The sequence below is a fragment of the Thamnophis sirtalis genome, unplaced genomic scaffold, assembly GCF_051295495.1.
Source record: "Thamnophis sirtalis isolate CommonGarterSnake01/CBP01778 unplaced genomic scaffold, rThaSir2_p1.2 scaffold_8, whole genome shotgun sequence".
NCBI classification, from domain to species: Eukaryota; Metazoa; Chordata; class Lepidosauria; order Squamata; family Natricidae; genus Thamnophis; species Thamnophis sirtalis.
In genome coordinates, this window is record NW_028261388.1 from 76,875,194 (window position 1) to 76,890,558 (window position 15,365).

Below are 15,365 nucleotides of genomic sequence, written 5' to 3' on the forward strand. Positions count from 1 at the left end.
TTTGAAACCCCCCACTGCTATATTCCTATCTGTTGTAGGTTTTCTGTAGTCTTACATAGCACATTGCAGGAACTCTCAAATGTTGGGATTCAGAATGTACATCCCCCCACCCCCCTGCGATAGAGAAAGAAATGGTTGCACCCAAAATACAGATAACTCGGTGGAAAGTTTTCCCGGGCTGCCTTAAAGGGCGTGGCTTCTGGTTCCTCGAAGAGCCAATCAGGGAGGCGGGTTTCAGAGGATCCCGGGAAACCCTGCCGGCTCTCCCCCCCGGTGCATCTCTTCTTGCGGCGCTTGCATGGAGCAACCTCGGCGATGGAGACCCGTGCAGGAGCTCCTGCGCAGCTTTTACGCGGAAGTGCTGCCGCTGGAAGCCTTTGTGCGGCGCTTGCAGAGGCGGACTCTTGCAAAGGACCCAACGCAGCCCCTCGTGCAGGACGGAGATCCCGGCTGCTACCGTAGCCTGGTCGACCAGTGCCTGGTGGGGCGGCTGGCTGCGTGCAAAGCCCTCCCTGCCCATTTCAGCGCCCAGCAGGTAAGTTGAGCAGGTTTTTTGCATTGGACCCGGGTTGCTTTCTGCCCCGCCGCCCCTCTCCCCAGGAAGCCCGTTTTAGGGTATGGTAACCCCGTTGTGTTCCCGGGGCCAGCCAAGTTTTGTCTGCGTAAAAATGCAGAAAGCGCTTCCCTGGAGAAATAACGCGCGTTATGGTTTTACTGTGCAGTTTTCTCTTCCAATTCCTCCCCGCTGCTTGAAGTGGGCTTCCTCCCGCCTATTGTAGGCTGCCCTGCTTCCAACTTTGTTCTTCTGTGTAAACCAATAAAGGAGAATATTTGTAGCTCGGGGTTGAAAATGAGGGGGGGTCCTTGGTGCTCTCTCTGAGCTTCTTTCCCTGCGCCCCTTTCATTACTCAAGACTGGGTAACATCACGGTTTTTAAACAATGGAGTTATATATGGTGGTTTAAAAATTACAGCTCTAAAGTTGACTTAAAATTGCTAAAGATGTGTAGGAAGTTATCATCCAGCCCTCTCCCAGAAAAATGAAATATCCTAGGAAATATTGAAAAGGCAGAATATTTCTCTGGATGTGAAAAGAAACATGTTTTAAAAGACAATAGTTGCCTATAGCTTTCTGCCCACCCCCAGCTAATGGGCTATTAAGATGGCCAAGCTAGCCCACTTTACATAATAAAGACTTCACCAGCAGCTACAGAAAGGCATGATAATATACTCAACTGACCACAAGGCAACTGAGAACTCATCACAGCCTAGAGAGTAGCCCCCTGCATGGCACCATGGGAGTCTGACAACCAGTCAGAATGCATTTCTTACACAGGGACAGGAAACAGAGAGGTGGGACTGAACAGGGTATAAAAAGCCTAGCAAGCCCCTTCCTCAGCCCTTCTCTTCTTCTCCATCAACATTGAAGCATGTGATCACCTTTTCTGTTCAGGGCTCAAGCCATGTGGTCCTGTCCACCAATAAACCATCTTTCCAAGCAGCCTCCATGTCTCCAGTGTCTTCTTCCCCACTTGGAGCTGAACCCAGAAGGACATTTCTTTCAACAGATGAAAATGGTGGGCTTGGGGGAGCTAAGAGTGTGTTTGTGGTGTAGTGTGCACGGCAACCTAATGAAAGCAGACGTTTCCTGGAAAGAAAGAAAAAAAAATCTGGTGAGTTGGAGAATTTATGTAGCTCAGGGAGGAAATGCAGAGACCTCTGAGTTTGGTTATTTGCTTGCAGATGCTTCTTTACCCAACTATATAACCATATCTGTTCTAGTGGGAGGTTTGTTCTCTGTTTATATACAATGGCTTTCTCTGCCAGTGTGATTGGGGTGTGTGTGTGGCTTTCTCCTTGGTAGTTCCTTGATTAATGTCTGGTTTTCTACTTGGTCTTATTTCAGGATCATGCCTATTTCTTAGTTTCTTTCTTTCACCCCAAATCCTCCCTTAGTTCCTTTTGTCAATGCGCACCAGTGGCATTTCCCTTTTTTCTTTCAGGAAAGTTGGTGATTGGGAGCCTCTGTAATGCCTAATCTTTCTTAGTTTCTTGAATAGAACATCTTTGGATATTCCTGTGAGGTTCAAAGTCTTTCAGGAGGGAGATAATCGCTTGAGGTTACCCTTTTTTTCCATTAGTTTAATATGGGCTTTCTGTTGTTTTAACCTCTGCATCTTCAAATAATATTTACCGTCTCAAATATTTCATCTAATACAACCAAAGGCCTTATTTTCATTCTACAATATATACAATATATATTTAGTTAACATTAGCATTATTTTCCCCCAGAGAGTATACTTCTATTTATTGTTAACCTTGCATTTCATACCTTCAAACAGAGATCTTATTCCTTCATTGTTCAACAAAGCATCGCTGCCTATATATACCCGTTTTCATTTGTTCCCCTATTAGAATTGCTTTATCAGCAGCGACATATCATTATAATAAGTTCTTAACCTTATACATTATATCCCCAGACCTTATATTAATACTTCATTGTGTCATTATTAGATTATTTCACAGCATAATTATATCATCACTTACTTTCTTCAATTAAGGCATAAGTATATCATTTTTCATTTCCAAAGTTTTTTTTTCCCCTTAGCCACCGATAGAACAAATCCCATATCTTATAAAATTGTTCATCCTCTTGCTCTCTAATTTCAAATGTCAATTTACTCACTTACTTTTTCTGTAATTTCTTCCAGAAATTACAGAAAATCTGTGCAGGTATTTTAATCCTACATTTTGATACGTATAAATGAGCTACTTTTCTCACTTTTTTACACTAAACTCTATATACAGTTATGATTAAAAATGCTTTAAGGAGCTCTTGCCCATTTTTATTTGCTAGCAGAAGTACCAAAACTAAAAGGTATGCTTGTAGAATTCAAGATTGCCATGCCAGCATCCAGCTCTGTAGCTAACATCTGACTGAGAGATTGCTTCCTGCTTTAAGTGAAGAAAGTGTGTATATGCCGGCATTAGAAATGCTCAAGTTTGCATTTTCATTTAGATATTTGGTGGAAATATTTTTTTTCCATTATATGTGTGTTGTCAGTTCCTCTCCATTAGTTAATTAGGAAAGAATGACCATGAGACTCCATGCGTAGAAATCAAATGTACTTTTACTAATTAAAAATGGTTAAAGGCAATGCATAGCGAAGTCTGGTTAATTAGGCGCGAAAACAGTTGATATATAGAATAGCCCATTCCCCACCCCTTGGCATCATAGACCCAGTCCAATCATAAGTCTTCCAAATGTCAGGTGCAAGATAACTTCAAAAGGCATCACGAAGATGGAATGTCGATGCCGTTAGAGCTGGCGGGAAACACCCACGCATGCGTAGTCCAATCAGTCCAGAAACTTCCACCAGCACAATTAGTAAGCCCTCCCAAATACCATGCCCACCCTCCCCGTTTCATGGCAGCTGAAGCGATAGCAAAGCAGAAGCTGACATGTGTATTCAACATATCGCCTATCCACTGGTATGTTTAATAAAGTAAGATCTTTTTCCCCTTGCATTTCTGTTCAGTTCTAATTAAATGCCATTTGCGGTTTATTCAAAATGTTGCTAGCAAGCATCTTTTGCTATTTTGCAGGTTTCCTGTCAGGATGATTTCCTCACGCGGATCATTCAGAGAATTTGTCAAAAGAAGAAGAAAAATGTGTTGACATTTGGCTATTCCGTATTGGATGAAAATAAACGCCAGTTGCCCTGTATGCCAAATATTGGTAGCTACATGTTTAATCATTCAACAGAAACCATTCGAAAGAGTGTGTGCTGGGAGATCATTCTAAACAGAGTTGGGGATGACATCATGATGTATATATTAGAGAATTGTGCTCTCTTCCTCCTTGTGCCTCCTAACTGCTGTTACCAAATTTGTGGAGAGCCCGTCTATGAACTTGCTTCAAGAAATGTAACACAGCCTCCAAAGTTTCTTAGACAGAGGCTTCACGGGCCTTCTCCGTGTATCCTGACAACTTATTTTCGTAAAAGATTTCGGTCTTGTAGGTGGTATCCCAGAAAAACGAAGTGGCAGAAATGGAATTCTGAAAGGCAGAAATGGAACGAAACACAACAACACAACAATCGGTGGTCTTCAGTAGCTCAAAGTGTTTCTGGCCAAAACACCACAAAGAAAAGGCCAATTATGAGAACCATTGAACACATAGAAAATCAACAAAAGTCCTCTCTTAGCCCATCATTAAGAACACAGGGTTTAAAAAGAAAATGGACAGGCCAGTGTGATATTAATGCCAAGAAAATAAAAATCATGATAAAGGAGAGCAACGTCGGGGAAAAAACAAGAAACTCGGATTCTAGAAAAAACCAAAATCGGTTGATTTTAGATAGTGGTAAACCTGAGGCTTCTAGGGTATGTATACAGTCGTGTTCAAAAGGTTTAACTCTTACGAACTCTGCTCCTCGGAATGGCGGAGTACAAATATCTGGGGTACCTAGTTCAATTAATGACAATCCAGATGCTTTAGTGTGTGAAAAGAAAGGTGGTATAAGTAAACCATTTTGTGGATCTAATCTGCAACCAACATGCAATGCTAACCTGCCAAAGCTGGTAACTAGAACCTCTGATATTCGTTCTGCGCGACGGGCGCTTGCAAAAACGGTTTTGCCAGAAAGAAATCTTGGAATCTGCTCATCTAAACCCATCGGGAAGTCTTGCAATAGCATTCCCGCAGTGCGTATTGAGAGATATTCTCTCTTATATTCCTACCAGCGTTTGAAAGAGAGTTTACCTAAGTCGTTTGTATTAAATCACTTGAAGGGCCATCCAGCAGGAGGACGAGGCTTAGTAGAACAAGTGTTCTTCAGCAATAAGATTCTGAAGCAGCCTGGAAGTTCTAGCGTTCAAACAGCCCCCAAGAAAAAGAAGAGGCTTCCGAAACGCTACTGGCAGATGAGAAGTGTCTTCCAAGAACTCTTACGGAACCATGCAAAGTGTCCTTATCAAGCTATATTAAAAAGGAATTGTCCCATTTCAGTTTCTGAAACAGATATAACAAGTCTAAGAGAGCAGAGTTTCCAACAAAATGGCCACCAAGTAGAGCAACTTTCATCAAAGAAGCAGCAGGATAATCCAGTAGAAGGTTGCATCACGAGCAGGTCAGGGGCCTCGAACCCATCGGCAGAAACTGGTGCTTCAAGCAGAAGGCCTGAAATAACTGAATTATTTGAAAAAAAAGATAAGGAGCAGGCCTTCCGAGACTCCTCCTCCAGTTCTGATTTCATAGCGTTGCTGAAGCAGTACAGCAGTCACTGGCAAGTATATACTTTCGTGAGGGGATGCTTAGAGAGAGTGGTGCCTCCCGCGCTTTGGGGTTCGAATCACAACAAGCGCCGCTTTTACAGAAACGTGAAGAAGTTTATCTCCTTGGGAAAATTTTCCCTGTTTTCTTTGGAGGAATTGACGTGGAAAATGAGGGTCAATGATTGTGCTTGGCTTCGTCTCACCAAAGGTATCCGCGGGACATTACTTTTATTTTTGAAAATGTCTTCAAATGTAATTTTTACATTCTTAATTATACATTGTCAGGCCTGCAATTATATTCCTTTTTAGAATTTTGGCCTGCCACACTTTCTCTTATTTCATTATGCTGTTTCATTAGTATAGTCGATGGGAGGGGGGAATAGACAAGAGTAGGATTGTGGAATGTATTGTTGTCATTCTTTTCTAGAAGACCAAGGTCATCTTTTGTCTCCGGACTTTTACACCTGACCGGAAGCAGCTGGGTGGAGACGCCAGCGTGGAAGAAGAAGATTGGACCATGTGATGGATTTGTGGGTTATGGGGACAAGATCATGAACTTTAAACTGGGTGGGATTCTGATGTAATTCCCAGAATTGGGATTCCACAGCAATGTGCTAAGATGTCTGCTTTATTAAATTGGAACTTTAAGGATCGTTTTGCCTTGGACTCTGATTTAAATCTACATGATACTTGGAACGCTGACAGGTATCCACGGGATTGTACTTTTATTTTTGAAAATGTCTTCAAATGTAATTTTTACATTCTTAATTATACATGTAAATTGGTTTTGTAAATAAGAGGCATTTTATTAGACTGCCTGCTTGTTTGAAAAGGCAGGGTTTTTTTTTCAGAGTCTGACCTCTTTGGCAGAAGAAGTTGATGTTCCTATTATTAAGATTCAGTGCATGCATTGGAGAGAAGTGCACATACAATTACATCTTTGATTTATAATTCAGCATTATTACACTGTAAAAACATTTGCATTAGACATTTCACAGTTATTACTTAATGGTCTGCATCATTTTATCTGTCATATCTTTAACTTAACCTTTAACCTTTATCTTGGTTGTGAAGATAACTTGAATAGATGCTTCTTGCAAGAACAGAAATCTTCTTCACTGTCACTAAATCTGGATTCTCCTTGTAGAGAACGCCCATTCTGTTCCTGCCTCCGAGCATCGTTTCCGAGAACAGCTGATGTCTAAATTCCTGTACTGGCTGATGGACTGTTATGTTTCAGAGCTCCTCCGATCTTTCTTCTATATCACAGAGACAGCATTTCAAAAAAATTCACTTTTTTTCTTCCGAAAGGCTGTTTGGAGCAAACTACAGAGCTTTGGAATCAGGTATTATTAGGAAATCAGAAGTTCAAAAGTGCAAAGTAAGCTATTCCCTTTACGCTAAGGGTGGGGGATTCTGCCCTACAGACCTAATCTAGGTCACCAGGTCAGGCCATCTATCTTGTGAAGGGTGGCTGTTGTGGCCGGTTCCACCACAATACCGCGAAGCCCTTATCCGCGGAGACATAAGCGCGAGTGCTAATCCGCGCCGTCCGAATCGCTAAAGCAAATGCGACCTTACCGCACTGACATAAGGGCGGAGGGCAAATCCACGCCTTCCGAAGCAATCAGCCTAACCTAACCCTAAACCTAAACCTAAACCTAAACCTAATCCTAACCCTTACCTTAATTTAAATCGACTTTCTGCCGCCACGTTGTTTTAAAGCGCCCTGTCGCCGCGGTGATGACGCACGGTGATGACGTCGCGGCTTTAGCGACGCGGTTTTATCACCGCTATTTTGACGAGCGCGGTTTTGTCGTGCCACGGTTGTGGCCTGGCAGGAGCCGTTGGAGCTGCCGACAGACTCCGACGGCGAGGGGTCTTATGAGTCAGCCCTGGAAGAGGTGGAGGACCCTGGACAGGGTGCCAACTCCGAGTAGAGTGAGGAGAGACTGGTTGGCCACCAGGTGGCGGCGGAGCCTCGGATCAGAGGGAGTGTTCCGGAAAATACTTGTGAGTTGTTTCGGGATGCACCCCGTCAAAGGGCTACCACTTAGTTTCCTTGGCAACATTCTGCCATTTCCTCCTGCATTATTTTCCCTTTCCAGTTAAGCCTTACTGATCCATGTATTAACCAGGCCGGAGACTGCCTGTATTTTAAACCAAGAGGAGATTGGCCAGATGGTGCCCCTTTCTGGAACGTTTTATCGGATGACGGTGCAGTAGTTAGAATATTATACCTTAAAATAAACAGGAAATTTAGATGTTGTTTAAGGATAGAATTCTATTGTATCCTATTTTTAGTGTAAACCACCTAGAAGTGTTTTGAAGTTGAGTGGCCACTAAATCTTACGAGTAAATGACAGCCTGCTGTGTGTACATTTTAAAGAACTGCCAACTTCCATTTTAGGAGCCATTTGGCCAAAGTGCAGCTTCATCCGTTGTTAAAGGAAGATATTGAACATTTGCAGTACAGAAAGTGTGTCCCCATGGCATCAAAACTCCGATTCATCCCGAAACCAAATGGGTTGAGGCCTGTGGTCAAGCTACATGATGTGGTCGGAGCAGAAACGCTTTGCAAAAACAACAGAGACAAAAAGGTCCTTAATTTATTGAGTTAATTGAACATTACATCAACCAAGTTCGTGTATTTTTTGGTGGGGGGAGATATGTATTTGTACACTTTGATTGTTGCCGTTTCTCTTCTCTAAATCTGTTCCAGTTTCAAGTTTCAGGTTTATTAGAATTTGTATGCCGCCCACTCCCACAGGGACTCTGGGCGGCTCACAACAGACAAGAAACATTGAATTTTAAAAAATAGAGATTAAATAAAAAATAAAAAATAAAAATACAGTATTAAAATTCATGTCACCCATTCCATCTAAGCGGGGCTGGATATCAATCAACAGCCCCAGGCCTGCCAGAACAGCCATGCCTTGACGGCTTTACGGAAGGCCGGGAGAGTAGTAAGGGTCCGGATCTCTACGGGTAGATTGTTCCACAGGGCCGGCGCAGCAACAGAGAAGGCCCTCCCCCGGGGAGTCGCCAGCTGGCATTGTCCGGCTGACTGCACCCGGAGGAGGCCCAACCTGTGCGATCTTGTTGGTCGTTGGGATGTAAGTGGCAGGAGATCTCTCAGGTAGCCAGATCCTAAACCATGAAGGGCTTTAAAAGTAACGACTAGCACCTTGAAGCGTGTCTGGAGACCAATAGGAAGCCAGTGCAGCTCGTGGAGGATAGGTGTAATATGGGTGTATCTAGATACACTCCATATCGCTCTCGCGGCTGCGTTCTGGACCAACTGTAGTTTTCGAACATTCTTCCGGGGCAGCCAGATATTTGAATCTTCAAAATATATTATTCAGAATTAAGTACTTCCTGTTAGGATCTCATTTTTATGAAATGATCTAAACCAGTGGTCTCCAACCTTGGCAACTTTAAGACTTGTGGACTTCAACTCCCAGAGTTCCACAGCCAGCTGGCTGAGGAACTCTGGGAGTTGAAGTCCACAGGTCTTAAAGTTGCCAAGGTTGGAGACCACTGATCTAAACTATTACTTTCTTATAAGTATCATATTAATACAGCTTACAATTGCGTTTTTTTATTATTATTTTGTAGCAGAATCCTCAGGATGCTGATTTCCATTCGGCTTATGATCAAGCACAGTCTGTGTTTCTTTTTGCATTTAGTCTTTATAGTTTTGCTTAAATCCTGAATTTAATATTTTCTTTTGTTGAATAACTTTTTTCTTTAATTTCAGCCCAGTGTTTTTCTACCAGGATAACTTTGAATGTTATTCGTTACTTCTGCTGCTTTGGTGTCCACAGATTCAAAGCAATCTCAGCAGGGGTGGGTTTCAACTGGTTCGCGGCGGTCCCCGCGAACCAGTTGGTCGGCGAACCCGGAAGTAAGTAACTTCCGGGAACGGCGAAGGGCCTGCCCGCCCGCCCGCGCTCCTTACCGGTCTTTGAAGGCTTCTGCGCTTCCACGCAGGCGCATGGCACATACAGCGCCTGCGCGATTCTCCGCGAGCAGCTGGATGGCACATACAGCGCCTGTGCGAGTCTCCGCGAGCAGCTGGAGCATCGCGCAGGCGCTAAGACGCATGTGTGAACTGCGCGCGTGCACGAGGACGCCGCCGGCCCCGTTCCAACCGAACCGGTTGGAACGGGATTAGCAACCCACCACTGAATCTCAGATAACCTAGCAGAACCTCATCTTAGCCTTCTCAATGGGTTCTGAATAAGAGGCATCACGTTCAGAGGAAGCATGTCAATTTTGTCATAACTCTTTAACTCTGTCATAAGGTTGTGGTGGTCTTTAGGGTATCCCCCCCCCCTTGCTAATCCTCAGACCCTGAGCAGTGTCCACATTCCAAAGATATAGAAAAGACAGGTGATGCTTTACCATGTTGTTCTAATAAAGCAGGGTTAAATGTATTCACATTCTCAATTTTTGCACAAAAATCTGAATATTTTATGTTTAGATTTGTCTCTTATCAGCAGAATTTAGCTTAAAGACTTCCTGCTTATGTTCCTCAGATTCCTCTTAATCATGAATGTGCTGTTTGTCGGATTTTTTTCTATTATGCCAATCAACCAAGCAACATACAGGAAAACTGACAAAAATGTCAGATAAAAGCTTGGCGATCTCACTTTCCTTCCCTTAATTTCCTAATAAGATACGATACTTTCATAGCCTAGTGCTAGTGGGTTAGTAAGGATAATAGTTCAGTACATTTTGTTGTCAATCTGTCTATTACAGCATAGATCCATACATTTCAGTCCAGCTCATGAATTAATTGTTTGGTTCTATAAACCTCTTCCTTATTCTCAGCTTTCAAAGTTTCCCATTTTAATGTTATAGAAATTTTACTTGATTGGTTTGAGGTATTATAATAAAATCTTGGAAAATCAGTCCAAGTTTCTTACTCTCCAATTTTATACTAAGCAAAATCAAGATGACGTTGTTTTGATGATTTTGTCTTTGAGGTTTCTTTCAATCCCTGGACAGTCTAATTTTTCCAGCAAGCCATTCCTTAAGAGTTATTTAATAAACCCCACCCACTTACCCCGGCCCTTCTAAATTCCTGTATAATCTTTCAATAAAAGATTAGTTTTTTCTAGATCAAGATCAACCCCTGGTGATTTAATGATACATCTATAATTGTTCTTCTTTTTTTCTCTCCCCCACCTCCAAATACAGAAGTAGGTTGCCACCAACCCTTTCTGAGAGATTTTTTTAAAAAAATAAATTATTTATTTATTTATTTATTTCCAAGACAAACATATATTGTAAAAAGTATATCAGCTGGTTACAAAAAACTTTTGTGCATCTCTTCCACCGTCATCAAACATAATTCATATTAATTCAAATATCTTAACTCAAATATTTACTATATTAACATCATCATACCTCCACTTTTATTTGACTACAGTTATTTAAACATCCTTCATCCTTAAATGTACCAAGATTCAATCCATAACCACATGCTGGCATTTCATTTACTTATTTATAAAATCCTCCATTAACATTAAATCCTCATATCCTGTTTCAGCTAAACATCCATAATATTTAATACCAAAGTTTTCTAATCCTCCATATATATAATTTATTATCATTATCCTTTCTTTATTTAACTATATCCTATATCATAGCATTTTCCCCCTATTAGTTAAAATTTTACTGTATATAGTTTTTTATGATATTTATTATTGTTATTAATAATCTTTATAGATAGTCCAATAATATTTCTAACCTTCCCTTCTCATATCCAATTATTACTTATCATAACAACTCAACATTGTATACATTACTATCATTATCAATTTTTATTTAACTATACCTATGACCAATGGATTTAACTAAGTTTAGCTAACTTTGAATTATATTCTTCCATCTATCAACCTGTATCTCTCCAATAACAGTCTTATATCTGCTGCCATGTGTGCGTCCAATTCTCCAAACATCTTTTTGAACAAATCCATGCAAAGAAATCTTTGCACCTTCTTATTTGTGGTATCTCTCATATAATTTTGGCGCCCTCTTTTTGCTTCCTTGAGAGATTTTTATTTTTAATTTTCTAATTTGACCTGCAGATTTGGTTATTCCATGGAGGATATTTATCCAGATACTAACTGGACCTTCCCTTCTCAGCTTCCATCCTAAAACAAGCTTAACCAGGTGCTGCTGGTTCGGTAGAGCATTATCCAAATACCATCAGTATATACCCCTTCATGCAGGAGATTTTAATGAATGTCCCTGAAAAATAAATCTCCCTTTTAAACTTTGAAACGTAAGTTCAATGTTGTATTAGTTAAGAGTGATTTCTTGTTATCGAGGTGGTTTCTCTCTCACACAGACCTCAGCTTCTTCATGTACTTGCACAATGCACCCATCACATTTTCTCCTTAATTACATGCTTGTAACTATTTTTTTTTCTTTCCTCCTAAGCCCTTTCTAACAACTCGTTAAGAAAGCTTCTTGAAGCCTCTTTCCTTCTTTTCTAACATTGAATAATTTATGCGCTCATGTTTTTGGCCATGAAAGAAGCACTTAACATTGCTGAAATTAATTGTTTTTCTTTCTTTTCTTTTTTTAGGCTCGACATTTCAATATGCAGCTTAAGAATTTATTTAGTGTTCTTAATTATGAACGACTGGAGAACCCTGCTTTACTTGGCTCAACTGTGTTTGGGAAAGATGACATTTACACAATGTGGAAGAAGTTCGTTTCGAAGGTTTTGGGCTCGTACGCTGAAATGCCTAAATTCTACTTTGTGAAGGTATGTTTCGGAAAAATAGAAGCTGTCGTTCACTTGGTGAATGGGCCTCCTTTTTGATAAAATTCAGCATTTTTTAAGGATGCAGTCTCGTTTCTTGGAAGCCTTTATTCACTAGTGCAGTGTTTCTCAACCTTGGCTACTTGAAGATGTCCGGACTTCAACTCCCAGAATTCCCCAGCCAGCATTCGCTGGCTGGGGAATTCTGGGAGTTGAAGTCCAGACATCTTCAAGTGGCCAAGGTTGAGAAACACTGCACTAGAGCAATGGAATTGATCAAGTTCATCCGTTACGGTGGTCAAAAAAACAGGTGAAAAAGAACTTCCTTCCCAAGTCCTTGAGACTTCATGACAAATAGCTCTAGAGCTGCTTATCTGAAGTGACTCAACATAGGAGATAATGGAACAATTGCAGATCATAGTCCAGACAAACCAGGAAGCTTAGAAAGAAGAACAAGAACAAAGAACAACAAGGCTGCATCAACAGTGCTACAGTTGGACAAAAGATTGGCAGCTAACATTCTGTGGATAAAGACAACATGTTGAACTTAAAAGTCGTTACTTTTAAAGCCCTACATGGTATCGGGCCTGGGTACTTGAGAGACCGCCTCCTGCCAATTACCTCCCTACGACCGATCAGATCCCACAGATTAGGCCGCCTCCGAATTCCATCCGCCAGCCAGTGCCGACTGGCAAATCCCCGGGGGAGGGCCTTCTCTGTGGCTGCTCCGGCCCTCTGGAACGATCTTCCCATGGAGATCCGGACCCTCACCATCCTCCAGGCTTTCCGCAAAGCCATGAAGACATGGTTGTTCCGGCAAGCCTGGGGCTGAAGAATTTCCAGCCCCACTTGAAATGTTGTGACTGCTGTTGTTTTTACTTTGTCTGTGTTTTGTCTTATTTGTATCCCCTCCCCCCGAGGGGGGAGGGGATACAAATAAGACAAAACACAGACAAAGTTGTTTGGTTGTTAGCCGCCCCGAGTCCCTCGGGAGTGGGGCGGCATACAAATTAAATAAACATTCCAACGTCATACATATGGATAATTGGAAACTAATTCTCATCCTGCCAAATATGTTGATTCCTCAAAGGATCCACGTCCACATGGGCTCTAATAATAGTTCCCCACTAACATCTATACTTTTCAAACATATCGAGACCTGTTGATGGAAAATTGTCTTGATGACCTTAGACTAGGGCTGCCAAACCCGTGGCCTGCAGGCCAGATGCATCACACATTGGCCACCCTCATGCCCGGTTTAGCGAAGGGAGGAAAGTCATGTGGCACCGCGAGTTTGACAACCCTGCCTTAGACATACGCAGGAGTGTAGAATTAAGAGCATTCTCGGGAACGCGTGGATTTTCACCCAGATAGCAATGAAATCAAACACGTTCCCTCTTCATCCCTAAGGAAAATTCGGTTCCACCACAAATCCACGAAGCCCTTATCTGCGGAGACATAAGCGCGAAGACTAATTCGCGCTGTTCAAAGCGCTAAGGAAAAACGCGACCCTACCGCGATGACATAATCACGGAGGGCAAATCCGCGCATTCCCAAGCACTCAGTAACCTAAACCTAACCTAAAACAAACCCTAAACCTAATCCTAACCCTTACCTTAATGGAAATCGGCTTTCTGCCGCGGCGCCGTTTTAAAGCGCCCTTCTGTTGCCGCGCTGTTGTCGCGGCGGTGATGATGCGCGATGATGACGTCGCGGCTTTAGCGACGCGCTTATGTCTCTGCGGATAAGGGCTTCGCGGTTTTGTTGTGCCACGGGAAAATTCAATCTCCCCAGTTCACAAAAATTGTGTTATTCAATTTCTATTTTGCAGACTATATTCTTGTTCTTTACTTGATAATTTGCATCTAGTTTTAATGGTTCTTCAGGATTCCAGAAAAAGGAAAAGGTCCTACTGTGTAAAATTTGCCCTGCACTTCACGTCATCTAGTAAATACATGTTTTGTACAAATTCCACACAGAATGCTTGAAATTCTTAACATTCTCTCCAGTGGTGGGTTGCAAGCGGTATGCCCCGGTACAGGCGTACCGTAGCCTGCCCGGAACACCGGGTACCATTCCAGTATGGGGCTCCGGAGGGCCTGCCCGCGCTCCTTACCTGTCTTTAAACTCTTTGGTGCTTCCGCGCACGGCGCGTACAGCACCTGCGCGACACTCCATCAAGCAGCTGGAGCGTCGTGGAGGCGTCGCTGGACGCGCCACCCACATTCATGTGGAGGACGCCGGGCCCCATTGCAACCGTATTGGATGCAACGGGATATGGAACCCACCACCGATTCTCAAAGTCAGGTCATTTATAAGCAGATAAATAGACAAATAGTTTTTTGTTGGAATCAGAGGTCAGTAACAATAAGGGCATATAGTTTCTCTTCCTGTACTTTGCTCTTAACTTTGTTCAGCCTTTCTGAAAACAAAAAACATCAATGAAGGGTTTTTTGGAGGGAAGGTTAATCTCCATCCTTTACTGAAAGTGAGCATAATTACATATAACCAAACCAAAACTGTCCAGAACCACTTGGTTGAATTGTGGTACTATAGAAATTGGATAAATAGTTAGCCTATGCTTAAGATCAGAAATGATTTAAATTGTTTAAAGTTAGCTCAGCAAGGAGAAGCTAAGGTCAATGTAGAATGTCATTAATTTCTTTATTTCTTTTTTCTCAATAGATTTTAGGCTGTGTTTGTTAAAAATCCATACCGTGTACGGGTTCTGGGAAGTCGGGGGGGAGGAGGGGGGTAGGGGGGGTGAAGGGAGGGAGGGGCATACAAAAAAATTGTACTTCGATGTTTTAATGATTGACGAATGATGAAATATTTGTGTTTTAAAAGAAGTAAAACCTTTGGGGAAAAAAAGAAATTGGATAAATAAAATGAAATTTTGCCTTAGTTACTTTCCTTTTTTTTTAAATAGAGAATTGTGTTTGGCCACTATGCACACTGATGTTATTTGAAAAACGTGACAATTGCACAATTTTATCAACTTTTTGTGAGTGAATGCTCTTCTATTGTCACATTTATTTTTGAGTGACTTTTGAAATTTAATCAATTTGCCTCCCTTTCTTTTCCAGGCTGATGTCACAGGAGCTTACGACACTCTTCCCCATGATAAACTGGTGGAAGTGATTTTACAGGCTCTGGCACCCGGCAGGAACACCATTTACAGCATACGACGCTATGCAGCAATCATGAGGACTAGAAATGGATGTATAAAAAAACATTACAGAAGACATGTAAGAGAGACACGACGGTTCCCCATTATTACTTTAAAAAGTAATCATTCTTTAAATGTA

The 15,365-nt window shown here is 41.9% G+C and overlaps 1 protein-coding gene across 1 annotated transcript in view; it reads left to right on the forward strand.

The window, feature by feature from the left end:
* Positions 1–298: 298 nt before the first annotated feature.
* TERT (telomerase reverse transcriptase) overlaps positions 299–15,365 on the forward strand; it is a 43,918-nt gene continuing 28,851 nt past the window's right edge. The window contains exons 1-6 of the mRNA XM_087721929.1: positions 299–535; positions 3,606–5,484; positions 6,424–6,622; positions 7,687–7,876; positions 11,878–12,060; positions 15,144–15,305. Of these exons, the coding sequence (XP_087578055.1) occupies positions 299–535; positions 3,606–5,484; positions 6,424–6,622; positions 7,687–7,876; positions 11,878–12,060; positions 15,144–15,305 (2,850 nt within the window). The remainder of the gene's footprint in view (positions 536–3,605; positions 5,485–6,423; positions 6,623–7,686; positions 7,877–11,877; positions 12,061–15,143; positions 15,306–15,365) is intronic.